This window comes from Arthrobotrys flagrans (genome assembly GCF_004000055.1).
Source record: "Arthrobotrys flagrans strain CBS H-5679 chromosome Unknown unitig_9, whole genome shotgun sequence".
Lineage (NCBI taxonomy): Eukaryota > Fungi > Ascomycota > Orbiliomycetes > Orbiliales > Orbiliaceae > Arthrobotrys > Arthrobotrys flagrans.
In genome coordinates this window covers 3,995,011-4,022,012 of record NW_027137551.1, presented here as the reverse complement: position 1 = coordinate 4,022,012, position 27,002 = coordinate 3,995,011, and the positions used below count along the sequence as shown (strand labels likewise).

At 45.2% G+C, this 27,002-nt stretch overlaps 9 protein-coding genes across 9 annotated transcripts; 3 read left to right on the top strand and 6 right to left on the bottom strand.

Moving 5' to 3' along the window:
- Positions 1-1,281: 1,281 nt before the first annotated feature.
- Positions 1,282-3,209, bottom strand: DFL_006525 (uncharacterized protein; the record flags this gene model as incomplete). Its single annotated transcript, XM_067635969.1, has 7 exons — positions 1,282-1,499; positions 1,731-1,802; positions 1,859-2,033; positions 2,102-2,223; positions 2,290-2,562; positions 2,637-2,941; positions 3,010-3,209. The coding sequence occupies 7 exons, from the start codon at positions 3,207-3,209 to the stop codon at positions 1,282-1,284; spliced, it is 1,365 nt and encodes a 454-aa protein (XP_067490346.1).
- Positions 3,210-4,046: 837 nt separating this feature from the next.
- On the bottom strand, positions 4,047-4,565 carry DFL_006524 (uncharacterized protein; the record flags this gene model as incomplete). Its single annotated transcript, XM_067635968.1, has 1 exon — positions 4,047-4,565. The coding sequence occupies one exon, from the start codon at positions 4,563-4,565 to the stop codon at positions 4,047-4,049; it is 519 nt and encodes a 172-aa protein (XP_067490345.1).
- Positions 4,566-6,558: 1,993 nt separating this feature from the next.
- DFL_006523 (uncharacterized protein) lies at positions 6,559-7,168 on the top strand (the record flags this gene model as incomplete). The annotated part of the gene is made up of 4 exons (XM_067635967.1): positions 6,559-6,654; positions 6,711-6,763; positions 6,852-6,991; positions 7,053-7,168. The coding sequence occupies 4 exons, from the start codon at positions 6,559-6,561 to the stop codon at positions 7,166-7,168; spliced, it is 405 nt and encodes a 134-aa protein (XP_067490344.1).
- Positions 7,169-8,296: 1,128 nt separating this feature from the next.
- On the top strand, positions 8,297-9,671 carry DFL_006522 (uncharacterized protein; the record flags this gene model as incomplete). The annotated part of the gene is made up of 4 exons (XM_067635966.1): positions 8,297-8,700; positions 8,770-8,948; positions 9,005-9,402; positions 9,468-9,671. 4 exons carry the CDS (start codon positions 8,297-8,299, stop codon positions 9,669-9,671), a joined length of 1,185 nt encoding a protein of 394 aa, XP_067490343.1.
- A 560-nt stretch (positions 9,672-10,231) lies between these two features.
- Positions 10,232-12,313, top strand: DFL_006521 (uncharacterized protein; the record flags this gene model as incomplete). Its single annotated transcript, XM_067635965.1, has 2 exons — positions 10,232-11,816; positions 11,871-12,313. 2 exons carry the CDS (start codon positions 10,232-10,234, stop codon positions 12,311-12,313), a joined length of 2,028 nt encoding a protein of 675 aa, XP_067490342.1.
- Positions 12,314-12,643: 330 nt separating this feature from the next.
- Positions 12,644-13,180, bottom strand: DFL_006520 (uncharacterized protein; the record flags this gene model as incomplete). The annotated part of the gene is made up of 2 exons (XM_067635964.1): positions 12,644-12,731; positions 12,804-13,180. The coding sequence occupies 2 exons, from the start codon at positions 13,178-13,180 to the stop codon at positions 12,644-12,646; spliced, it is 465 nt and encodes a 154-aa protein (XP_067490341.1).
- Positions 13,181-15,630: 2,450 nt separating this feature from the next.
- DFL_006519 (uncharacterized protein) lies at positions 15,631-16,111 on the bottom strand (the record flags this gene model as incomplete). The annotated part of the gene is made up of 4 exons (XM_067635962.1): positions 15,631-15,708; positions 15,776-15,798; positions 15,867-15,887; positions 15,952-16,111. 4 exons carry the CDS (start codon positions 16,109-16,111, stop codon positions 15,631-15,633), a joined length of 282 nt encoding a protein of 93 aa, XP_067490340.1.
- Positions 16,112-16,774: 663 nt separating this feature from the next.
- On the bottom strand, positions 16,775-17,266 carry DFL_006518 (uncharacterized protein; the record flags this gene model as incomplete). Its single annotated transcript, XM_067635961.1, has 3 exons — positions 16,775-16,944; positions 17,013-17,170; positions 17,247-17,266. The coding sequence occupies 3 exons, from the start codon at positions 17,264-17,266 to the stop codon at positions 16,775-16,777; spliced, it is 348 nt and encodes a 115-aa protein (XP_067490339.1).
- Positions 17,267-23,095: 5,829 nt separating this feature from the next.
- Positions 23,096-24,656, bottom strand: DFL_006517 (uncharacterized protein; the record flags this gene model as incomplete). The annotated part of the gene is made up of 11 exons (XM_067635960.1): positions 23,096-23,250; positions 23,313-23,383; positions 23,455-23,554; positions 23,622-23,658; positions 23,731-23,821; positions 23,877-23,913; positions 23,973-23,986; positions 24,103-24,146; positions 24,213-24,352; positions 24,412-24,465; positions 24,542-24,656. The coding sequence occupies 11 exons, from the start codon at positions 24,654-24,656 to the stop codon at positions 23,096-23,098; spliced, it is 858 nt and encodes a 285-aa protein (XP_067490338.1).
- Positions 24,657-27,002: the final 2,346 nt, after the last annotated feature.

Here is a 27,002-nt window from a genome sequence, read left to right as displayed (position 1 = left end):
AGGCGGGAGGCTAGACGGCAACCAAACCGGCGATGACAAAAGCCCGCAGGACAACATCAATCTTTCCTTTACAGATCGTACTAGGCACTATAGTCATGGCATAAATGGTCCGCAGTCAAGCGTTTCTTCTCGAACAGCTGTAAATTCGGTCCTTGTGAGCGATACCAAGGATGGAAAGACAAGGGACTTCGAGAGCTTGGCCTATTGGTAATGGGTCCTCGATTGACCGCTAACGACATCATGCAGGTGTTTTCATTAGAAAACACTGCGAGCCTTTAATCTAGGAAACCCCATACATAACACTTCCCCAGCAGGTTGTGTTGGACGCTCGTCTTGATCTTATTACTCGTAGAGTAGGACGAGAAAAACTGTAAACGTATTTTATGGGTACATGTTAGTTCCGGTTATTTTTAGATTAGAGTGATTTGGATCTCTACTGGCATTCAGCTCTAGGCGTGGCACCGACTGGGAGGCGTAAGTTCTTCAAAGATATTTCAGTCGATAGCTTTTAATAATATGTATTGCAGCGCATATCGGGTATCCTGTGCTATTTGTTAGAATCGCAGAACTCGTAGCTGCAGGCGTTGAGGTAATCGCAACTATTCTAAGCAGAATGAGAAGTATAGAGAGAAATGAAATGTTGACAATGTTTAGTTAAAAAATACCTCTTGCAGGTATGTAGGGAAAAAAAGAGAAAAATACCAGTAGTCGAATAAAATAATAGTAACCAATATGAATCCACGATCGTTGGCCGACTTTAGTTCGCATTGAGCGCAGTTTTTGAGGCCATCCTCAGTCTTCCTGCCTCAACCACCAGGAAGCTGCTTTCGCCACGAAACCGGAATTCATCAACGATGACTACGAGCTTTCGAGCCATACGTCGCAGGCGGTGCCTAGATCGCCAAATGAGGAATTTCTGAATACAACAATGTTGAGTCCTTTGCTGGTCATCATTGTACAGGCATTGGATGAGCGGTACATGGATTGCGATTTCCAGCTTGGTGGTTTATATCAGATCAGCATTGCAGATTCTCAGCCGAGAAGTCATGCACAATATAGGTCAATGCTAAAGTCTTGAAAGGCTGGGTATTACATATACTTCTCTTTACCATGAAAGTCTCGTTCAATGCAAACCTTACTTTTTCGCTGCTCCTTGGCTCTAATCATGTTCACTTCTACTTCTGTGTTGCTCACTCTCGAAAGTCTAGTGCAGTCTTAACCCATGCCCGCCAAGCTCTGTATACTCCGGCATTACTTCCGCTGATCGGGCGATTGGCTTCATTACATATGCTTTAAGTTGAGTTGAGAGGTATCTAGGACATGAGTTTTCAGTCGATGATAATGGATGATGAGAAGAAAATCAACGACGGCAGCTTCGAAGATGACATCGGTTCTCTCAGCAGAAGTCAAATTCATGTTGTAGAATATACGGCAGAGCTTTGCTGAGATGGAGCCAATTTCAGGATAAAACATGTTCAGAACATGACTTGTACAAGGTGCTGTCATACTTGCAAGCAGTAATGGTCAAAACTAAACCACATTCGGTGTCTCATCGGGACATGCCAAAATGGTATTTTACAGGCTATCTAGTACCCATGTATGCTTTAATAAATCCTGCGCAGTCCCCCTGTCAACAGATCGCCAAACCAGCATCTGACGGAAGAAATCTTCAAGAACTGGAAATTTTTCCTTGCTCAGTTCTTCCGCTGCATCTAGACTAACAAACATACCAGGTGCAGTTGAAGCCAATTTACCCTCCTCGATGATACTGTGTAAAGAATCTTCTCTTCTGACGCTTATATCTAATAACACCAATTAAGCAATGTAGACGACGATGCCATTCATGAATTTTGCTTACCGCTATTCTGGAGAAGTGTATTGGCGTTGTGACATTGAGCAAGCAACTGCTCTGGAATTGATCCGAGTAGATACACTAACCCAAGAACAATATCTTGTTGCTCCTCATCTGGACTTTTCTGTCCACTTATCGGATCTACGGGGACGGGCGAATATCCAAAGAGTAATTGGAATATCTATGTTTATATTCTTGTTAAGAAGGGTCTGTTGGTAGAAAAGTAAAAATATTGCAAATAAAGCTTACCATGCAGCCAAAGGTCCAGATATCGATCTTTGCGTCTATACTAGTCAAGCCAAGCGCTTGCTCAGGTGCTTGAAGGCCAAATGGAGTGCAAAAGCTTTGCGGCGGGGCAGTAGCTATAAATGCTAAAAGTCAAGATGACTTGTTAGCTCTCAGATCAGTTGTAATAAAGATTATATAGGTTTTTGTACCACTTCCAAGATCTCCAATCCTGATATCTACTTCATATGGCTTGCCTAGACAATGAATTGGATCACGATACCATTCCCCGATGTCTTGTTCATTGTCTTTTTCCTGACAAGGTTGATTGAGAACAATATATCGAGGTGCATGACTATCTACTTTCGAGCCGTCCAGGCGTTCCAGTGTGACTTTTTGTTGTTCGGGGTATCGTTTCTCAAAGTCGTCTTTTGCCAAAGAATTAACATCTCGTAATCGAAAGAAAACGTTTCCGGTATGGAGATCTTTGGTTCGATTTATGCGATGTTAGTTCAGAGTTTGATTTGAAGGCGCGAGGGGGGGGGGTTTCTCATCATACCTGAGTGTACCAGGTTATTTCTGTGAAGATGACTAATCCCAAGCAATGTTCTTTGCGCGATATATTTCACTAAATCTGGTCGATATCTTCTGTATTTGTTTAAAGAACCGTCCATAACCTCAAAAATAAGGCATGCGTGAACTCCGTTTGGCCCTGCATGTCGGAACGTATCCAATGGTATCATGCAACAATCCCTCCCAGGTGAGTTGTCTTTGATAGTAAGAAGTTTCTCCGTTTTTGTGATTTCATCTTCGTCGCTATGATTCACCGCTCCATTGATTTTCAAAGCGACATACCGGTTAAGCCTATTGATGGATCGATCACTGTCAGAAGCTTTTATATTTGGGCATAATTTGGAGTAGGAGGAACCCACAAAAGATCTTTTGACAGCCACACAGTCGAATAGCTTCCGAAGCCTAATTTCCGTAAGACTTCATAGCGGTCGTTCTTGAACCGATCACCAAGATGAACTGGGTGGAACCCTCCAATGCGATAATTTTCGAGGTTTTCGTTCTCATCCCAGGTAATTATTTGATACATGCGAGTAAAAGGAACGTTGGAAGTCGAACTCATGTTACGTACGATATTCAAGTTCGTAACTTTGAGAACCGGTGATGAATTAGTTGGGATATGGTACTCAGAGCGAGAGCCTAGGGATTTGCATGGTCTAAGAAAGTGATAAAGGTGGAAAAGTCGATTACCCATATATTTATTTGATGGCTCGGTATTGGAAAATGCTGGGGCTTGAGCTTGTATGAGTGGGGAGCAATGTTTGTGAAAGCCCGAACAACGCGTCGCTTGCCGCCAGACTACGTCCGAACCGCCGCACCGAAATGGTGGAAGCTGAAGTATAGGTAGCCAAACAAAGAGGAATCAAATCGATAATCCCCATCATAAAATTGGAGTTCGAGGCACGCTTGATAGGCATATCTATAATCATAGATCAAGGACTCTCAATATGAAAGGAGATGTGGATACTTATTCATGATAGGCAACCTTTCTAAAGGTGCCATCCAATATCCGTGGCCGCCTGCATATACCGCAATATGTAAATTTGCTGATTCACCAGGTCCAATAGAATCGGCTAATGTTGACATATCTGTTTATACTACAAAATTGGATAAGAAATTACCTATATAAATAGCGCTCTGCAAATTATATAGCCTGACGAGTGCACATTGCTATGTAATATTCACAATTTAGGCAACACTTTGCAAGAATTTACGGATAGTTGTGGAGCTTAAAGTGTTATTTAAACCTTTGACAAAGAATTCACAAGTACTTCATAAAAGCACATGAATATCAGACAAAGAAACCTGTACCTCTATAGACCTATCCCACCCCTTCAGCCAGACCTCTGGTCCCGACAAACCTTAAGTTTAAGCAGTCCATCCCGTCGTCATTCGTTTTCTAAAACAACATAGCCAAGATACCGAATATACTGAAAAATGAAGCGCCGAGAGGTTGAAGGGTGGAGGCTGCGCCTAAGCTAGTAGCCGAATCGCTAGTACTAGTTGCGCCGGTAGTAGCTGCATCTTCCCCTCCTCTTTGAGTTGGCGTAGGACTGCTGGTGCCGGTGGCATAAGCGTCGCAATACCCTCCGTTAAGGGGTGAGAGACCGGAAGCTACAGCAGGTTCGGCAGTTGCTAAGTAGTTGGAACAAGCTCTGAGACCATTTTCAATATTCTCTCCGCATAAGCAGTTTGCAACATTAGGCGCAGTGAGAGCGGGTAGTGCAGTTACGCTACAAGCGACTAACGCACTGTCGAGAGGTAGGCAGGCTGAAACAGCAGGATCCGAGGTACCACTAGGAGGCGAAGCTGATGTAGGAGATGACCCTCCACTGCCTCCACTTCCATTCGAGAGCAGTTGCGCAAAATTGTTCGGTTTGTTGGATTGCCGACACGGTCGATCTACCGAAAGGGTCATTTGGATTTAGTTGATTTAGGCATTCCTGGGCGACTGTAGGGTAGCTCGGATCTAAGCAGAAGCATTTGTTAAAAGATTCGAATTCTGATCGCGGTGAATTGTCACCGAGAACGGATCCGCCGCAATCAGAAAATGTTTCGAGCACCACATTGCAAGGGATCGGTGGTGCTGATTGCGCGGCGACAGCGGCAACCATAAGGAGCGTGGTGGTGATGAATATGAAAGGTATATTTTCTACTCCGTTTATATGACTGATGAAGGCCCTTTCGGTGAAATCGGCGCAGATTGAAAATGGATTGCCGTCTAAGCAAAAGATTAAGTTAGAATTTATAAAGTCGGCATCCGACCATGATAGACCCTTATAAAAGGTGCCCGCCCGGATACTATCAGTTCCATTTTCGTTCTATCGTGACACGAATACGCTGCGCTAAGACTTTTAGAGCGTTGGATTTTGAAGGATCTCAGGATCAGAACCGCTCGCCGACGTTCTTGGCCTACTCTCCAGCGACCTTCTTGGCGGCCTGAGTTCCAATAGAACTTCGCCGAAGAACCGAAATACTCAAACGTAGAGGTGTCAAAGACCTTCCGATATCCGAGCTATCCCCCCGAGTAGCAACTTAGCGCATTTAATACTCGACAAGTACTCCCTATCTTCAAGCTAAACTCAACGTGGACTCTCTAGTTAGATTCAAGATGCATCCAGCCGGTAAATTTATCTCGAATAAAGCAAATATTTCTACAAACTATAACAGATGACCCAGCCTCCATCTACTATCATCTGAGATGTTGGTGGCCTGTGCATGGAAACGCAAGATGTCGGTCAGTGCCGAGCGTCCTAGCATTCCAAAATGTTAAAATTGTTGGATTTTCTCCAGCTGGACCCACACCTGTATAAAGGTCTGGAGCTACCAGCAGAGACTTTCCGGGCCGATACAGGAATCTAGTACAGAGTCAGTGCGTCCTGCGATTTCACATTTCATCCCCAAATTACTCCAGTGGTACCATAGAAAATGACTTAAGGAGTCAAAAATTCAGGATATCTGTTCTCCCTCCCGCTTGTTGGCTTTGTGATGCCTTGCTTAAACACCAGCGAGCGTAGTTCTGTTAATGAGGCAGTTTTGAATCTGAGAAAGTGCAGCCGCCAAGTGGCGGAGACCACATCCAAAAGAAGGCTGCCTAGCAACTGTCCTGTTTCTAGAATATTCTGAGGATATAGTACACGAGCCAAAAACTCCATTGGGCTGTCTGGCTTGTCTCGAAACTCGTCTACAGTGATACCATAGGTAATACATTCCTCGCTTAACTTGCAGTCCCCAGTTCATGATGCCTTGAGATATGAAGGCTTAATTTAACACCATACTTCAACAAAGCACATATTTGGTAGGTGCGAGATCAGGCAGGCGCAAGATATCACCCCCGTTCGCTCCGGGCGAAGTGCCTTCCGGTTCGATCTATATAACCGATCGTTGCTTGGCGCTATTAGCCCGCTTCAATCTGATCACCTTAATACCTTCCATCACGGCTTCCAATCTTTCACGCGCAATGATTACTCATTCTAAAAAGTTTTATAGTGCTGACGGTACCGGTGTGTTTTCAGCTAGTCATTTAAAAAGTTACCTCACTGAGATGCAACACCCAGCACGGATATTAGCTGCTGCCTATGGCGGCGTGTTAGCGAATCAGAGTCTCAAAGCTCACGTTCAACTGCCTGCCCTTGACTTCAACAAATATATTGATTTTGTGGGCAATTGCTTCATCATACTCAACTCGCAGAGGGAAGTACAATTTCACCGGGCCTGTTTCTATATAAAGACCTCCTCCCCGCTTCGAGGTATCATAATTTCAGAGTGACACAAAGATCCAGAAGCACAGCGAGGTCATAAACATACATGCACATATCGCACATATCAATTCCAAACTATCAACAGTTCTAGACTTGTATCTCTTTTTCCTTTCAAATCAGCAACGGTATCTACCTTCGGCACCAAACAAAATGGTCTCCTTCAATGTACTCGTGGCATTGTTCCTTGCCACTACCGCCTGCGCAGCCCCAGTTGAGGCCGGAAACGCCGAGCTCTCGGCCGCCCAGGTTTGCGATCACTGTGAATGAATTAATATCTCCGTCCTAATTTTAAATTTCCTTAGGACCTTAACAAGCGTGGAGATGTTCCCGGAGATGTCTGGGTTTGTTACGATTAGTAAGTTCCCAAGCATTTCGTGATAGCTGGAAACATACGATACCCATTTCGAAATTGATGCAGAGAGCTAAGTGGAACATTGGTATAGTGACTGGCAAGGAAAATGTTCCAATTTCATTGTGCCCGTGAACGGATGTGTCAACTTTCAAGACTATTATCCGTTCAGACCAGAGGATCTTCCTGCAGGTTCGGGACGTCGAACTCCACGCTCAATTGGCCCAGCCCATAGTAAGTTTCCTTCTGATACCTGTGCAATTTAATATCTTGGGTCTAAACCCCAATCTTGCAGACATGTGGTGCCTTGTTTACCGTGATTTCTGGTGCCACGACCAATTCGGTGGGACCTTCAGCAACCCCGGATTTAATAGAATCGACGGCGTCAAGAGTATCCACTGCTGGTACTAGAGTCTGCCCATAATTGCTCGAGATAGAGATATTATTGCGTCATTTCGAACTTGTAATGGTGGAACCGTTGCAGAAGAAGGGAAAGAGGTCTCCTAACTAGCCCGTCCGCCTAGCCAATCTTTAACTTTTGTAAATTGCGGAAATGTTAAGCTTGTATTGTAGTAGAATAAAAATTATAACGAAACTATCACCGTCCCGTTCTTAGCATTCTTAGCTTCTTTCATGTCATTCTAAAGGAAGGGGATGTCGATATACCTGATAGTATAGAGGCACGGCCCCGAAAATACTTGGGTTCCCGCTCTTAAATTACCTGCCTATCCCGACTGGCTTGCTTCAGATTGGAGACTGAGTATCATCGGTTGAACAAACTTGGAGTTCGCTGGTTCAAGTTGGGATAAACCCGAAGACCACTACTCTCGGCGTTAATGGGCATTGGTTTTGCATCGTAGACAACTCGTCATTGTCCTGAGAGAATATCATGCCTGCTACTGAATTCTTCTATACCTGGTATTCTCAGAGATCCTTCTCTGGGTCCTACATGTTGCTGCTGGTCCTCCAGTGACACCAGAACACGAATCTGGTTACGAGACGGGCAACATACACCAAAACTGAAAGCAGATCGACTCGAAATACCACAAAATTACCTCTTCGGCTGTGCTGCCTCCCACTCGACATTCCGGTTTCTGGTGCTTGAAGAACACAACACAAACCGGAGAACAATCCACTCAAAATTCCAACAGTTTACCTAATCCCAAGAAAAGAGCTAGCGATGCCCTGATTCCGGTTCTACGGCCCGCAAAGTTGTGTTTGGCGCTCGATCCAGGTACCGGAGCCAAGGTGCCCGACCATAGGTGGAGCATATTCCCCACAAATGGCGATGTTCCAGGGATTTTCTAACGACTACTTGCTTAGCCGTTGCCCTTTGCAAATATTTTGCGACGCTGGGCAAGAGCAAGAGTGTATTCGTATCCACTTCGCTATCAAAATTTGCAAGATGCGATGATATTTGTAGAATATAAAAGGTGGTCTGAGCTGCTGTGCTCGACTGCCATCTCCCCCAGTGGAATTGGCTATATTTTCTTGTCCCATATCTTTCTTGTCCTTTTTCCTGGGGAACCCGAATAGAAAATGGGTTTCAAATTGCTCATAGCATTATGCCTGCTTGCGGGTTCACAGGCACAACAGTCGGCATATGGTCAATGTGGAGGAAATGGTTGGACTGGCCCGACGACATGCGTATTAGGATACACCTGCACTTATCAGAACGACTGGTATTCACAATGTATACCAGGATCCGCGACGACCACAAGAGCTAGTACCACATCGACGACCAGCTCGAGTACGAGTAGCAGGACCATTAGTGTAACGACGACGACATCGAGCGCACGGACTACGACTGCATCGACGGCATCCTTGTCACGAACAACGACTACAACCACAACTACGACGCTGACGACGACGACAAGGACAACAACAAGTTCATCCGCCCCGACGTCATCCTCAGGTTCCACCATCCAACATTGGTTTGTTTTGTGAGTTTTCCTCACCTCTTGAAGGGGAGTACACCCAAAGATAACTGATGCGATCGACGGTGATCGTAGTGGCGATTCGTATACATATAATGGATTCAACCCGTGGGGAACCCAGCCATCAACAAGCAATCCCTTAGGCAACCCAGCATTCCCAGGCGATACCACCTCAGGAGGGGCGAATTATATCGGTCTTACCGTTACGACATACAAAAAGAGTGATCTCTTTGCATATGGGTTTGGAATCAGCGGTATGTTTTGTTAGTTTCTCGACATTAGCTAGAGAAAGTGCATTGACTCTCTATAGGCGCCACAATTGATCCCGTCCTGGCATACCCAACACAAGGACGTGCTCTGGATGTCGAAATCAGCATGTGGATTCAACAGTATTCCGATAGAACGACGGTCGGAGTTCCATGGACTAGCGACAATACACTCTTTTCGCTATTCTTCGGTGTCAACGACATAACCGTAACAATGGCAAGGACGGATATGGACACCTACACAGATAGAATACTAACCTCCTTGATGAACCAGACGAACACTTTGTATGGCTATGGAGCTAGGAAATTTATGTTTATCAACGCCCCACCGGTCGATAGACTGCCAGCGGTTTACGGCAACGCAGCAATCAAGACAAATGTAGCGCGTTGGAACTCAAGGTTGTTGACTTTCGCTGCAGACTTCAAGAACTCGCATCCAGGGGTAAGTTGAATTTCCCAGCTTCCGAATTTGTGATAGCCATGGAAAGAAGATTAATTTGCATTTAGTCGTCTTATGTTGTGTACGATACTTGGACCGATTATAACAAAGTTCTCGACGACCCAACAGCTTACGGACTGAAGTCTGACGTTCAAGGCTCAGGAACAGACCAAACATATTTTTGGAGGGATGCATATCACCCTAATGTTAAGATGCATGATGTCATGGCGCAGGCCATCTCAGCGCTATGGCGGTCCGTTGGTTGGTGGTAATCTTTGCTTCCTATCGTCGAATTCCGATGCGATATCGATAAGCCCTTGATCTTGTAAATGTATAAATATAGTCGAGGAAACCCTCTTTCTCTGTACATAGTAGCATTAGCTGAATGGAAGATGGAAAAGGCAATGCGAAGACCAGCCCAAGGCCTTCGTGGATGACAAGTGCAGGGTTCCACAAACCGCAACAGGGATTGATTTCCCGTGTTTCGGGCCTGTTGTTGAGTGGTCCAAAGACGCAGACCAGACTCTCCCTAACAAACTTCCACTTCTCCGCTACATTTCTTCCCTCATCATCCCTCAAAGCTGTCACATTCGGAACATTGCAGTGATTAAGAACATTTTCTGCATTCTCGCATCGAAGGCCATTCGCTCTCTCACGTTTCCCGCAATCCCTTATTCACCAATCGTGTCGCACAAGTGCCCGCCGATCTTTGAAACCTCCTTTCCAACACAACAACACAGTTCCCGTTGAACGACAGCTCCATATTCGCCATCGATATAAAGTGCACCTCATAAAGCATTGGAAAAAGACGCAAAGATAAACTCGGCAGCAAATGTCGCTGCGACATACCATAAAGTCTCTCCTTTCCGGCCCTCAAACCCAGGCACCGCCACCTGGGGGGTTCGGGTACAACCAAGCGCCGAATCCATCTCCACAGCAGCAGTATGGAGGTCTAGCACCCTATGGATACCACCAGGCTGCTCCTGCTGTCTATGGAGGCCCACATGAGCCGTACACCACCCCACAAGGGCAACCGATTATGCCTCCGAATCCTCAGACCTATAGATATGCCCATCCACCGTCACAGATTCCTCAGATGTATGCCCCACCTCCCCAGCAACAACCTCAGTACCATTGCCCGCAGCCTCCTTTAAGTTCTGCACCAACTGGACCAGTTTATCATCAGAATAACAATACTTTCTCGCCTCAAAATGGTCTTTCTTATGCGCCTCCATCAGTTCCTCCACCGCAACAGCCGTTACAACAGCCTAACCCGCATGCACAGCAATACAGTCCGACACCACCTGCAACTGCTACCTTCAAACCGCAACCGCATACACAAGCCCAAGGCCAATATTTGCCTCCGACGCAGTATGGGGTCCCTCCTCCAGTTCCTTCAACAACCCACCCCACCTATCAACAACCGACAGCCAATCCGTTACAACAGCAACAGCAGCAGTCGCAGCAGCCAACGGGTAACTCGGTTCTACAATATGCTCAGGCGCCCCCTCGCCAAGATCAACAGCAACCTCCCCGAACGCCACTCTCGCCGCCTCCCCCTTATATGCAATTTGAACAACCATCTCTCTCACAAGCAGTTGCACAGCCTAGTCAGTCGCCGTCAGCTCCACCACCGAGGCCGGTCCTCAATTTTGCGCCTCCACTGCCACCCAACAACTCACAACCATCTCCAGCTGGTCACGTACAGCAACAGCAACAGCAACAGCAACAGCAACATCAACAGCAACATCAACATCAACATCAGCAGCTGCCTGTGAGCGCCTACGGGGCGGTTGCGCCAAAACTCACAACGTCTGCTAGCAAGGCCGACATCAGAGATATTTTCGGTCCTACACCGCAGCAAACCCAACTGACGCAACTGACGCCGACGCAGTCTGAGCCACTCAACGCACCTCAGCGACCGGCTTCAACTAAACCCCAATCAGGAACTGTTGCTTCTGAAGGCGCACCACCTGAACTTACGACTCCCAGTGGAATAATACACCCATCGATGCTCGCGCAATGGAGTGCTGCAACTTCGATCACATCAGGCCCAATTCCTAATCTTCCATCCGCTCATCCACAATCCCCTCCGAAGTCTACAAGTCCGAAACCTCAACCGGTTGCCGCTAATACAAGCCCCGCACCACCACAGCTTACCTACCCTGGTGTAAAAGGCCATAAGCCCACTCAAAGCGTAAACAGATCTTTTACATTTTCCAAAAAGAATGCAGACGGAAGTCCCAATTGGAATGGAACCCTCCTAACAATCGACGGAATGTCGTCGGAAACTTTCACACGTTTCGTAAACGGCTTGTACAACTTTGCTGGACAAGATGAGGACCCGCTCGGCCTGACACCGGATCAGATGCGGGTGTTGTTGGAGCGGTTAGATATGCCGGACGAAAGAAACTATCGTATGTCCTGCCCCAAAATATAGATACTCTACAGGACGCTAACTCGAACATTAGCCAAACGGTATTTTCTTGCCGCACCCAAAGCGAACGCCGCCGACCCGGCCTCCTTCATCCATACTAGCTTGATCCAGTATTACAGCATCTTTGATGTTACTTATATAACGGAAAGCAACCTTATGCCCATCGTGACTCGAGATGGATTCCAACAGTACATGACGACTGAAGTATTAATCGACCCATCCGCAATGCACAGCAGGTTCCTCCAACTGCTCTCCAATTTCGGCCACCAAATCATCGACCCCTTCACAAAAGCTCCATTTGGGAAAGTTCAATTCAAACGCGAGTGTCTTCCGCCAGTCCCTAACGATCAATACGTAGCCCGCGATAAAAAGCAACAAGAGGCGCTACAGGCGAGAGATGCCCATGATTCGCAGCAGTATTACAGCAGCGACCAACAAATTAGTGGATATCACCAATCTAGTTCTTGGGGCATTTGAGGAACCAAAGGATATATTGAATCAGGTTTAAAATCTTTGCATTTCATCGGGTGTCTTATGGAGTTCAGGCGGGAAGACTATTACAAACCGGGTGATATAGGCAACGTTGATAATATCAATTAGAAATAAATCGTGTGCTCGCTATCATACATATCGAAAATCAAATTTCAATTTTGTCAAATTCCAAACTCAGGCGCTAGTCTTGGGGAGAGGTGTCATAATGACTTTTCTGGAGATAATAATCGCGGGTGCTCCAAGGCATCCCTATCCGGCACAACAACTCGCACCTCAGCGGCTAGGATCCACAAGAGGTTGGCTGAACCTTCCTACCTACAAGATACGATCATGCTTGCCTAACGGCTTAGCTCTCTTTGAAATGTCGCCAGCAGCTCTTTGCTTCAACTTCGCCAACCGGGCTCTAAACAACGCAGGCAGTTAATATCTAGAAGTGTTCGCACCTTAGCATCAAGCAGGTATGAGTGAAACTTACTGCTCCTTAGCCTCTAACTCAAGAGACCTCACATGGTCCCTAGCATCCTTCACCGCAGCTTTGGCAGCCATAAGTGCTCGATCGGCGTCTCTTTCCGCAACTTCAGCATCAATAACTCTCTGACGAGCGCCAGAGATGGAGGGGTCCTCATTTCCATGACCCCAATTAAAGAACCCAGACCCCGATGCACGAGTTGAGCCAGTTCTATTCGTGCCGATGCTATCTGGAGACGAGTCGCGGTCGCGGTGCCGGCTAAAAATACTTCCGTGTCGTCGAGGGCTCCGACTAGAAGTTCTTGAGTTCATGGTCGACGACCTTCTTGGAGCGACATCTTGTTGAACTGCTTCTGGCTCTTTGGTGGTGCTGAAAAGACCCATCTCGTAAAATGTTCTCCTTCTTCTCTTTAACTCTGTTGAGACAACGATTATATTCTAGGTTGTTGTGGATTTAATTCGATAGTATGGAATAACGGGATTGAAAGGCTAATTAATATCGGACGAGACGACATACACTATATACCACGGGCCAAAGCCAATGTTTCCCACATCTGCAAGCAAAAAAATAAACGTCAAATCTAAAAGTCAGAACCATATCATCGAATCCCTTGATTCCGTCAAAAGCACAAATTTCCCCATTATGACGTCGCAATAACACGCGAACGTGCTCCTATCAAAATTCATTCCTCCGACGGTCCACGATTGTGGCTTAGCGAAGATCACCAAATACTCTCAAAATCTTTCAATTTCAGCCGACAGGAAAAACATCATTTTGCATATCATAACAAGCTCAAGGTCGTGGAATAGGTAGAGAGAGAAGCTATTAAACAAGGTTCTTTAGGTCATTGTTTCAGGGACTTCCTTGCACGTCGACGATAAATGGTGGGTCCTGAGAATAAGCTCCCTTGCTTGACGTCATGATCCTGTAAGTGCCAACGCTGATGCCTTCCCCTTCCCACAGGCTGGTCAACACAATGTTAGTCCAATGCGACGAGATTTGTCAAGAATCTTTTCCACCACCATATGCATCGGAGATAAATTAGAATCATAGTCTTATTATCTTAGCTAATCTACCTGAGATTTTAGGTATCAGGTTTCATACATTAGACCTAAACCTACACTTGCATTTGAGACCAATCTCTGTATGTCTCGCCGATAGTTGATATGTTTCCGCGTTGTACAAAAAATGCAACATCGAAACGCGTTATCCTTCTACCCTGTCTGCTGCTAGTCTTGAGGTCTCTCATTTCAGCCTTCACACTTTAGGGCCGACCTCTGCGATAGGTCTATTACTACTATCGCCACCCTGTTTACTGACTTCATTCACATAATAGCACTATACGGTTTTCAATGTCAATAAGGAAATATCAAAAGGAGAAACTGTTCCGCATCGCAAGTAACTTGAATTTCTACCCTCGCGAAGATTTGGTTAACGGCATCCTCTAATACACTAAAAGAATTACCCGGGGATAAAAATGGCAAGTCGTAATAGTTGATATAAGCAAGAGCATTAGTTTTAACATTACGAACACAGCGGAATAGCGTTATTGCGTAATTAATGTAAAAGATACCTTCCGATTTGCTGGTGAGAATCCTATAACGACAGTGTATCCTTGTGCAATTTAATCAAAAGTCTCCCTTCGAGGCAACGGCTGTAACATTCCATCCATGCAAAAGTTGATACTTTTCACCTTCGAGCCTAAACTTCGAGCATTTTACTAGAACTAAAACCCAACTCTTGATTTCTGTTCATTGGGAGCAATTATCTCAGCTACGCAAGTCGATTTGATATATTCGGTTCTTTTGACCATAAAACACCCCGGCTAAAGCAGAGCCGCAGTTTGTATATTTAGGGCCCAACTTACCGAGAACGGCGGGAAATCAGCCAGAACACTCCCATTTTCCATAACCAAAAGCAAGGTATCCCAAACCTGTGGTTGCGGCTGCTTTTCCAGTTCCTACCCATCGATTGGCGTCGAATTTGTCCGGATTTGCTGTGTACTCAGGAGATCGGTAGGTCAATCAGGATATTGGGAATATGGGGGATCCTACAGAGCCGAATCAGAGCCACGGCGTGATTTTAAGAATGATGATTGGTACAGTAGATACCTTTGGGAATGAAATATCCGCCCAGATCAACGTCCCGGACACTAGCTCTTACCACGTTAACTGTATCGCCTTTCATCCGTAGGACTTCCCGAATGAAAGAATCGGTACGCAACGCTTTCTTCAGGCCAGGCAGTGGGCCTGCTAGGTTACTACTCTGTCCCATTATAGTGATTAATTCCTCCCGGATCTCTTGACATTCTGAGTGGAGTGCCAGGAAGAAAGTGGTCCACACCATGCTAGTGGCTCTGCAACACTGTTACTCTTAGCTCGTTGGATACGTGGGCAGTTTCAAGGTAGGGCACATACGTTTGGTGGACACTACCCAGAATGGAGGCTCGAACTAAGACGAAGATCTATAGCTTTGAACTAAGCGATACAGTACCATTCGGAGTTTTGTATCGGTCCACCAAGTAGAAAATAACGATTTCGTGCTAGGAATAAGCCAGTTAGCTGTGCCTTGGGGTCACGACGAATGGGTTGACTATTGATCAATCGACCTTCCCTCCTTGTTAAGATCGCTGTACTTCCTACTTTCGATGTCTGACCAAAGTCTCCATGCAAGTTTTGTCCGAAGTCTAGAGGAATCTTAAATAGAACGACACTAATCCTATGTTAAGCAGACCTCATTAGTATCTAAGTCATCATTCATATAGGTTTCGGTAGCTTTACCAGGTCCAAAGCCGCCACAGTACTAGGAATTGGTGCGCTAGCCAGGAGCGATTCTAGAAAAGGCCAGTCAACTCTGCAATATCGCTCGCAAGAGCTATGGCCGCCTTGATTATGGTGGGTTTCATATATTTCTAACAAATGTAGAATACTGTTAGAATATTATCTGCAATCATCGGGTTAGAGTTCCCTCGAACATACCTCGTCACCTCCGCCATAGTTTACTGGGCATACGGTAGTATGTCAATTGGGGTTTGGGGTGAACAAGCTGCATTAGCTAACTCCCGCTCACCACGTTCGAAAATCGGCCAAACTTTATGATTTTAAAGTTAGATCAAAGAGCTTGCTGTAATCCATAGTATCGGCAGCCTTCGTACCTCTTGGTTCTATAGCACCAAGTCGCCTAGCTAAAAAGTTCTTCACAATGTCATCAACGTCACGAAAGAAAGTGCCGAAGGACCTCTCGTAAGTTTTGGAGGAACGCTTGAAGAAAATTAACAAGGCCAATGCGCCTGCTGCCTGCACCACACCGCGCATGTTATTGAGACCCTGTGAAGTTGGTTGGAATCTGAAGTTTCTGTGTTGTCATATGAGGCAGTCTGGCGCTGAAACTGGATATTAGCTTTATTGGTAAGACGGTATCAGCATGCACCCGATTTACTCCTCATTGGGCAAGGCTCTTTCGCTTCGGTTAAATACGATTATCTTCATTCTGTTGATACAAATTCAAATTATTGACCAGCCTTACACAAAGTGCCGATGTTTCGTCGCAAATCAATCAATGACATTTTTGTTCTATAGCTTAGTATATTCTACTACTTTCATTAGCCACATCCCTGGAATGGATAGCTATCGCGCTCTCTTCTTGTGCCGAAATACCTACCTGTATATGTGCAGGGAACACCCCCCTGACATCGTGGCTTCAACCTTCCTTGGATTGTCTAGTTCGAAGTAAATTTAAGCTCTCTGCTTCCTCCTGAACTCCGTGGTATGCAAGGTCACCTGGTTTCTTGAAAAGTGATCTCTTTAAGACATAAGCGCCTAAACTAAAACTACAAATTTTGTATGCTGATATTTCTACTACATCAATACATTCATTTTGAAATAGATACATTCCTTCGAGTAATTTGGACGTTGGCTCGCTTCTAGCATGATACCTCAAGTCAACAACCCCGGTATTAATGATGTTATACCCCGCCTCTACAACAAGTCTTTGGAACCAATCAATGGATTCCTAGCATTTTCAGCTTTCAAGAAAATCCCTGGGTCTACGTATGTGCCACCTAATCGATCCCAAAGGCTGCAGAACTGCCCAAAGTTGAAGTTCATATTTTTGTGGTGTACGGTATGGGCTTGCTCCCGGCTATCGTCTGTAGGCAGGCTCAGTATCGCTCTCAATTTCAATGGCGCTGGAGTCGATCGACGCAACGGCACTTACGTAAAATAAAAGTCCATAGATTGGAATACACAAGAACAGCCAGTTGAACATAATCCGACATGGGGAGAATAAAGCTATATGCGTAAACCGGAAGACTCATAATCCATCCTTCTATTGGATGGAACGTATACGCCCCAAACGGCGTTGGCACAACATACCTAGTGTTGCTGAGATTAGAACATATGCGAGTACGCGTGTAGTCCTCCTAGGACTACCAGTAAAATTTTAACTTACTTGTGGTGTTTTTTGTGCATTGTCTTAAATAAAAAAGAGTTTCGATGGAAAAGTCGGTGGAGCCAGTAGACGCATGTATCGCTAAATACAATGAAAAGTGGAATTTGTGCAAATTCGTACCACCAATTGGCGGTACCAAACTTATACAGCTTACAGTAGCCATTAGAATTGATTTGAGCGATCAAAATCGGGGTGGTCATTATATTCATGTAAAGGAGCGCATGCAATGAGTCCGAGATTTCCCGTTTGATTTGATTTCGTGCGAACTTGGGGTGTTGCTCAAGCGATCGGTCGAAGACCCAATAGTAGCAGAATGTAGCAATGGGTATATAAAGTAGGACACTCAAAGGACTGGATTGGAGTAATATCAAATCAGCTACGACTGCCCGAAATCGAGCTCTGTGTGGAAGAATTAACATGACTGTACCCACCATACAGAAAGGAAAAGACTTAAGCTCTGGCGAAATATACTTGCTCTATCCCATATACTATCATTTTTGGCGATATCGCACAAAATTTCACCCAAAGTTCTCAGTATTATGGACTTGTGAAAAGCAGAATCGCTCTGGGTTGGGCATGTGGTGAGCTCAATACGGTAGCGGATCGATTCATATACAGAATCGAGAAAGGTCGTATCAAGAAAGTTTAGAAATAGATCCATTGTTGCACCGAGTGGACTGAGGGACGGAAATGATCAACCCTTTTTCTTTTTAGGCTCTAAAGAAAAGATGGTGATATCAATTTGTGGCCTGCACAACCCTTCGTGTTCACTTCCCATATTTATAGATTTTGCTGGTATATTTTTTAAAGTTCTTCTAATCAATGCACGATACTCCGATTGATTTCGGCCATAAAGAAGTGGAAAGTTTCAAAGCGTTGAGTAAGACGATGCTGGTATAACATCCGAGGAAGTGATCTACACATATTGGAGCTAGTATGCACCCTTCTGGGTTAACTTTGAAAGAGTTAGTGTTGCCAACAACGAAATGCAGGGGGAGTCCTCGGTACCAGGGCAAGGTTTGCCGACGCAGGTAACTTGTGGAAATCGAAAAGCGCGGGGTACAGTGACTCGCAACATCGTCAAGAAATATCGCCACCACGTGAACTCTTAAGATGCCGCTGGTGTACGGACCCACTCTCAACATTCTTGTGCTTTTCGTGTGGCTTAAGCTAGTGCTGCGTAGCTCCATCCTTGTTGCTTTTCCTATTGAAAAAAAGAAAGAAAGAAAGAAAGAAAGAAAGAAACAACAAGAACGGAGATGGGGATACGTCTGTCATGGCACTTAGAACTCCTGCATCGACAATTGGGCCATTGGGTTCCAGAAGACGGTCGTAACGAGCAGGGCGTGTACATATTTCCAATCCCGAGGCGATCCATAGGCCCAAGCGAATTCAAAGATCGGAATTTCTTGGCCGGAAACAACGAGTTAGTGATTTCCCTCCCTCTCCTTGTGGTACCACTGCATTGGGGGGTCCGGGGATGCGTCCGGTCCATGGCACCATATAAGAACCATCAAGTATCCGAAATAAATTACCAACAACAGCTACTTTGTTGAAAGATAAAGGCCTTTGCAGATGTTTCTCGGAGTTCACCTTTCTGAGATTTCAATATAGCAATGTACGAGCTGAGGGCCTTAGGTTGGAACCGTATTCTTTTTAATGAAGCCGCAAGTTGTATTATGAATGCAACATGTCCAGTATTTATGTTATTTTCCTGGATAACATACTAGGACTTTGGAGCGTCACTCTACCTAAGCTCAGCTGGTCTACTAGTGGAGGGCTCCTCTTTCTTTACATCCCACCTTCCACGTCTCACGAAGACTTCAATTCTCGTTTACCTCTCCTAGGTTGTTACCTAGGCCGTCCTATATATCGGGTTACCTAGCCTTGCACAAAGCACCCCGTACCCACGGGGGTAGACAACTGTTGTACAAACTGAACGGGTTATCTGCTTGGTTTGTTACTGTTGGGGCGGCAGTTATACTCTCGTACTTTAAAATCATAGATCCGGCATTTATTGCTGACCGCTGGGGGACCTTCTTTCGGCTGCCAACGTCTATTGCATCGCATTAATTTAATCTTTTATATCAAGACCCGCATAAACCCAGACCTCGAGAGCGAGGCACTAATTACTGATCACTTTTGGTATGATCCTTTTAACAGAGGAGAACTCCATCCTAGAACAGGGAAGCTCTTTGACTAGAAACATTTCAACGCGAGCCGGATAGGGGGTCTTCTGCTTTGGACACTAATTTATGCCCCTAAACCCTCTTAGCATCACTAACTACTACTCGAACACTGACTTTGTCTTAACGAAGCGACCTATCATTCGCCGCGCTGCAGTATTACCATCACGGAGTCGTCACAAGCTTTTACCTTCCGGATGGTTATTACAGTATAATACTTTTATACCGAAAACTGGTAGGGCTCTGAGGGGCTTGTATTAGAAGAAGAAAAAAGGATTAAATAATAACTGTTTCTTGGGTTCTTTGAAACACTCGATGGTGCCCACGAACGGTTTTCATTTTATAGTATATACGGATTCACCGCCATTATGTCACAAATCTGGACCCCGCAAACACAATATCTCACCATCTACCCAGTAGACCTTTCTCAATTCCAAGTAATTACAATTAGCATTGCTTTCGCTATGGGTTGGGCGTTAAACCACAATGCAAACGATCAAAAAAGTACTTCACGAAAGACCGGCGATGAGTACACTATTTGGGGGAAGAAGGCTAGCTATATCGAAGCAACGTACCAGACTGGCGACGGTAAGACACATCGGACGTTGTTGCTCTACTCAGTACAGATATCTCCATATAGATATCGTTAATGTTACTGACACAATCGTCACCATCAAGGCTGGTGGGGGAGTCGTACACCACGCAAACTACGTCGGAAGTCTTTTGTATACTTGGGCTTCATGTTTTACCTTCTCGACACACAATTTGTTCCCTTACACCGAAGCTATTATGGTAACGCTTACAGTCATCCACCGCTGCTGGCGTGACGAAGCGAGGTGCAAAGAGAAATACGGGGAGAAATGGGACGAATACTGTCGGGTTGTAAAATGGAGGATGATACCTGGTGTCTTCTGACTGGGGATGTAACGGAGCATATTTTAGTACTCATACTATAGATGTAGCTACTTAGTATCCACAATTTTAATCTACCTATTTTATTTCATCCTCAAGATTTTGCCTAATTTCCAAAGGCCGCGGTGGGCACTGATATCATTGATTGTGTCGCCTAGTGTTTCGAGATACTATTGAATGGACTTAATGACATTAGTTTGTCGTATCGTAAGAATGCGCGGGTTCATTGGGCCACATTACAAAGATCAGCTAGCCAAATACAGCCTACAAATGAGCATACAGATTTCTTCAAATTGTGATGAAATCATCGACTGCCCAGTTAGTCCTGTTGTGTTGTCAGCCAAAATCACAACTTTTAGTCATGGTTACACATTTCGGGGCACCCTAACCAGGAGCGAATTAAAAGTCCTTCGGTGAGTAGAACAACGAGCTGGTATTCGGATATTCGGATGCAACCTTGCACTTTGGCTTTGGGAGGCTATAGAGATCTTTGGAATCTGAAAGGAGGGATTCCATTTTCAAGATAGCCTTAACCTTGTCCAAGGCCAAATGCATACAAATTAAACCTCAGGATTGGCAACCGTTCGACCGTCTCAGCATACCAGTTGTTACACAGTTCTTCTTGGGGACTAAAACAGCGTGGGCTGAATGAAATTAGCCATTTTCGACTGGATTGTCAGCAAATCGCCTATCAGGTAGGCAATGATACTGTACCCATGCCTTTTTATGCTGCCCCAGAAAAGCTAAGGCTGACGAAGCTAAGACATCGGTTATAAAACAAGCTTTGGCTGGCGGCATGGGATGGGATAATCTTAGCGGCTGAAAGCTAGAGGTTCCGCAAGATGGCAGGGTCAAGCCACCCCAGCGATCGATTCCGATGCTGAAAGCAGTGGGATCTGGGCAAAAAGATCGTTATACTCCGGATGGACTGCCCTTGATACTAATATAATACATGCATTGGTGGACATATTCACGCATCGGTTAACACTCTCCGACGTTGACCAAAATGCAACTTGGATCTGTTATCGATTCATCGATGCATTCTGGCCACAATCCTCCCTTTCTTCATGCATGCGTTCGGTGTTCAAATTTGAAGCCATCGTATTCTTTCCGTTCCAAGTATCTATAAACTGATCAAAATCCATCTGTATTGCTCTCTTTTTTCGCATACGCAATATCCTATACTCTATTCCAAGGCTGGATCCAGCTAAAAGATTTACTCAGAGCACATAATATCTCCAAGCCTTAGGAAGAACCAAAACACATTGGGCTATATAACTTTCTATCTTATAAATCTAAGCATATACAATGTAGTGATCTATTTTTGGGTACCTTTTGCTGGTGTTGAGGTTCGGAGAATCCCGATTAAAGTTCTATATGATCTGCCTGTCGCTCTAGTGTGTCTGGGCACGAGACCAGGCCTGCCCAGAATGTGTAAAGCTAACTTGGCCCACTCCTAGCTATGGCACGTCTGTTGCAACGGCTATATCCTATCCCCCCTCAGTTACTCTCACAGCGACGCAAAGGCTTTTTTGTCCCCTAATCCGTTGCGAAAACCCTGTTACTCCCTGTACGCCGGCCACATCTACCGTTAGCGTTCCGTGCGCTTGTCAAACTAATCCTCCAACAACCACCTCGCTCAAACCATCCTGCCCCACTAATAGCTGCGCTTGCCCCACGGTTACGGTAATGAAATCGGCTCACTACTGTCCCACTACGCCTCCGCCAACTACAACTGCCACTCCGTGCACCGCCTGTCCATTCTCCAAGACCGCCTCGACTGGATTTCCAATCTGCAATGATCTCCGATGCACCTCGCCGCTCATTGCGTGCCCACAAATAATCCGACTTGTCGATATTCCATGCTGCTGCCGAGGACTGCCACCAAGTACGACTACCGTTGAAGTCCAATGTCCGCCCAACGGTTGTAACTGCATCATTCCTACCGTGACTAATACTGAAGAATGCAGTGCTGCCACACCATACTATTAGCTAGCTCTAAGTTACATACCTTCATTCCATTATCGACGCCAAAATATCAATTACTACTCTCATATTTAGACGTCACATAAGGAGTCAATGAACTAAATAGGAACTTTCCTAGGAACAAATTGATCGCATATACTTACTCTATTTGACCTTTAAATTGTGCAATTTATACCTGTATTTGGGTTCAATGCTATGGAAAATACTCTGCCTTGAATATTAAATAGAAGTTGCCGAAGCCCGTTGGTTGAAACTGTCCCCATTTGAACCGACTCACCAAGAAGCTTAAAAAGGAAAAGAATCGCACCAGGCGTCCAAATTATATACATATATGATTAATACAAGTCTATGAGGAACCCGCTCTTCATACTTCTCATGGCGCCCCTCTTCGTCCGATAAAGCATGGTGTTCGCCCTCCCCGTTAGATGATAAATCCTCCGCAATCTGCTGGGAAGTTATAAATTCCAACCCATCAGAATCATATTCCATATACTCGATAGTCCTAACGTTAACTGCCATTGAGGCTCTTCTCGGTGCTTCAGGTCTTGCGCATTGTGGTTGATCCTCACTCGCCGGCTCCATATCAAACTGTAGTTCCGTTGCCATTGAGGGATTTCCATTATTTCTACCCAACAGCCAATCTCTACTTCTCTTTCGTTCGGCGGTCGCACTTGTGGTTGCAGATTTCTCCGATGACGGACATATCTAGAAGATAATCAAGGGCCGATGAACCCAGCATTCGTCGCCACGGAAGATCTATGGCCTTTAGCAATAGATGATCTCCAAGTTCCGGTCTGCAGCATTGCTAATGATTGTTGTGTCGTTCTGAGAGGCGTAGTCGTTGGTACCACGAGTGGTTTCCGAGCTACCTTGGTGATCCTTGTTGGTGATGGCATGGAGGACGACAGCACTGAAGAGAGCTAGATATAAATATCCTGATTTCAGTATTTTTACTCGTAATATAATTTGACGGTAGTCTTACTATCGGCATTACATAGTAGTAAACAAATCCATCCGGGCTCCCCTTTCAACAACATCAGCGTTGTCAGGTTCCTTATTTCAGATCTGTTAGTTTCGGTGACGCGACGTACGAGCAAAGCGTTATCGCATTTCAAGGGACATACGCAACACTAGATATTAAAGTCGCACACGACCCACAGAAAGTTTTAATAGCCATAATTCGTAGGGCATGGTGAGACTGTTGTGCTCTTCCTCGCGAAATTTCTGTTATAAAGTTAAAAGGACTTCATCATCGGTTCAACATTTATGCCGCGACTTTATAAGTACTTACTGGCAACCGGGATCAGGAACAGTGCCGTCAAGTATACCTTACCATACAATTAATTTCTAGATGCTGAAGATCGTGTGTATCCTTCCTTCAATTTCCGATATTGACTTACATTAACCACCACGTCGAATGTTATAAGAGGGAGCAAAGCGACCTTCTTAACTCCAATCTGGCAAACACCATTTTCGAAATACGAAAAGCGGCTGGATAGTATATATTAGTATGTCTCCCTAATAATCTCAAATCGAGTGCCCTTACAATGCGAAAGTTAAGAAACCGATAGCAACGTATGGAACTGTTCGCGACCGTGAGCATATATTCGAACGAAGCCTCCCGGATCATCAGGCAACTCACCGAGCATTCCGAAGCTATTGAACAGATATAGCTTGTCTTTGCGTCGGGGTAGCCATGCGTTCTTGACAAGTCTCACTTTCTCAACCAGAAGAAGGTAGATCAGCTATACAATTGATACCGTTAACTTTACGAAGTATCCAGTTCCTCCAAATTTCCTTGGGCTTTACGTACGACCTATCATGGTTGTTATGTTGTTAGCTGATGTATGGTACGACGGCCCGGCTCTTAATAGCCACTCACTTTTGTAGTTTCATAAAAGACAATGCACATGATAATCGCAGCTGAGCAATGTGCAGTGCTTCTATTGACGCCGAACCCGAGGCTGATGACCCCAGCCGAAAAAATGAATAAGAAAGAATCCGTGTAGACAAAGAGAATATCTGGCTTGTAGTATTAGCAGTTAATCATTGAGTAAATTATAATATAACCAGCGACTTACACCATCGAACCGGGGTTAATTTCCTCCAGGAGGTGATAATCATTATCCGCTGAGCTTTTGTGTAGAATACTATCAGTATAGTGCTTTTTAGTTTTTCTTGTTCAAGGAACAAACCAGACTAAGGGCTTACTCAAACAAAAAGCGAGCACACTGATCGTAATCATTATGAGCACGGCAGTAATAAGCCTCCCCGCCGGAGGATACGCTGCGCCAGTCACGACATGCGTGATGGTGTCGGACGACATAGTGACTCGAGGTTCCCGCGGAAGAGCGGCGTGGCTGGTGAGTTAGGTTCTTAGATGTGTTGATTGTCGGAATCTCGATCAATGTAGAAGAATGATACAAGGCGCGGCGGCGATTCACCTTGTATTTAAAACTTTCTTGACACTTTTTGAGGCCAGGATAAAATTAAGATACCCTAATCTGGGCCGATATGGGAAGCAACTCCATTGCGAAATAATCTGTAGATTTGAAGCTTGAACGGGTAGATCGCGGAGATGGAATCACGGATTTGGCTGCGACGGAGGTTTTCAATCCGGATCAGGAACGCTTGAAAGTTAATTCTGATATTTCGCCGGGACTTAACGCCCACAAACAGTTTATACTAAAAACCGGAGAAGCTTTGTTGAAACTGAAATGCTGTTTAGGCTTGGCCAGATGGGCCCGCTATTTGGTCCTTGAAACAATCTTTCCGTCAGCTATTGCATGACATTCCATAACACTGATATACGGACCTTGTGTTGTATTTTCCACGGCCACAACACACACCGAAAGGTCATCACCGACATATCAGGCCGCAAGTGTCAACAGGCAGTAAGCAGATTGGATGAGTTTTTTCTTGCAAGATTTCCATAAGTGAAGACTTATACATGCTCCCAATTCTTAAGAGTGGGAGCTTGGATAGCCTAGTAGCTAGTTCCCATTATATTCTCAGCCCGATGACGTTTATTCCGTGCACGGACTCCCAGCTCCCCCAGCTTCTCCCTTTGTCCGGGCAGATATAGGGGAGATAGATAGACAAAGGAGATCATTGTAGGAGATGAAGCGCTTGGTACATTTCCCCTACGTATGTCCTTTTTCGCTACTGTCGGTCGGGCCGCCGTGGATAATGCTTAGACATACCATAGCACCACCAGGCGATCACAAAAAGATATTAGAATATTCGCCCAGCCACTTTACAATAGTGGTTCGACAGGATAGCCCCGCCCCCGCCTCTCTCCCTTTTGTTTCTTTTTGAAATATGGAGGGTTGGGGAACGGTTTGTGGGAGAAGTTGTTTCGGTGCGTCCTAACCACTCTAAAATTAAATAAATTGTATGGAATTCCTAACAGGGCAGTATCCATTTTAGGCACCGCGTCGATTTCGATCGTGGGTGGTACTGGTGTGGAGCGAGAGCATGGGATCCATGCTTTTCTTTAACGGTATTGTTTTTGTTGCACCTTGCAATCCTTCGGGATGAATGGCAAGTCGACAATGGTTTTTTTGTGACGGGGTCTGGGCTCGACACAAATTAAACCATGGCCCTTTAGGTGGTTATTGGCGATAAGACTAGCAGTTAGTGGTATTATTACGATTGTGGTATAGACACACCAAAATAGTACGCCCCGTTTTATGCGCCTTCTATGCCCATGTTATCTGCAGATTGTCTGTTCATCGAGATACTCGGCTGGACTAAAGTGGCGGTTTTATCAGAGAGCCTGTTTCATTCTTTCTCATTTGTGATATTAATCCTAGCCGTCGTTCACAAGTCGATCATAGAAGCTTCCACCAGTAGTGGTCCCTGATTGTTCGTGTTCGTAGTACTATTTAGAGTATAGACAGAGGAGCGACGGATATATACAGAGTACAGGGAGAAAGACGACCATATATGGTCTCGTTCCTAGTGTAAAGTATGTTAAGTGTGTCACTTGGTAGGACTTATAAGATTTTCCCGTAATCTTGTTGCTAGACTCGTCGACTTGTAATTTCGGTACCCTGTTCTCTACTACTTTAGTTTCCATTTGTTATAAAACAATGTTAGTATGATGAAGTCAACTTCCTATGCGTAAATATCCCTGGCCAAGCATTAGCTGGCCAGAAATCGTCCCAAAATTAACCACTCCAGTAACGAGGTAATATCATCGTAATAAGAGGGAAATACCCAGGCGGGGAGTTCTGTAGGCAGACGGGTAGGTAAATGGGTGGTCCGTAGGTCAATTCATAGATTTGTAAGGGGAGAACGTGTGATTTCCTATCTAACTGGAGGAATAGCGAATATGTGCTGACGACACGGTGAAGTTGGTCGAAATGGAGAGGTCCTAGTCCTGGTGTTTGATGAAGTGAGCTTGAGTTGTGGGGTTGATGCAGTTATCTCGTCACCAGACTCCTCCCTAGAGACGATACTAACTCCTCCGGCGACGAGACAATGATGCAATGGGTAAAAAAGTCATCAGCACAACGGTGCATAGGTCCAAGCTTTCTTTCTTTCATCGCCCATCAATCTCCCGAGCCAGCCATCGTTCCAGGAACATCGTTGTCGAGATCTCGGACTCACCACAAGAAGGTAGATAGGCCGAAAAGACCCACAGCTATTGAAATTGCTCTGGTATATG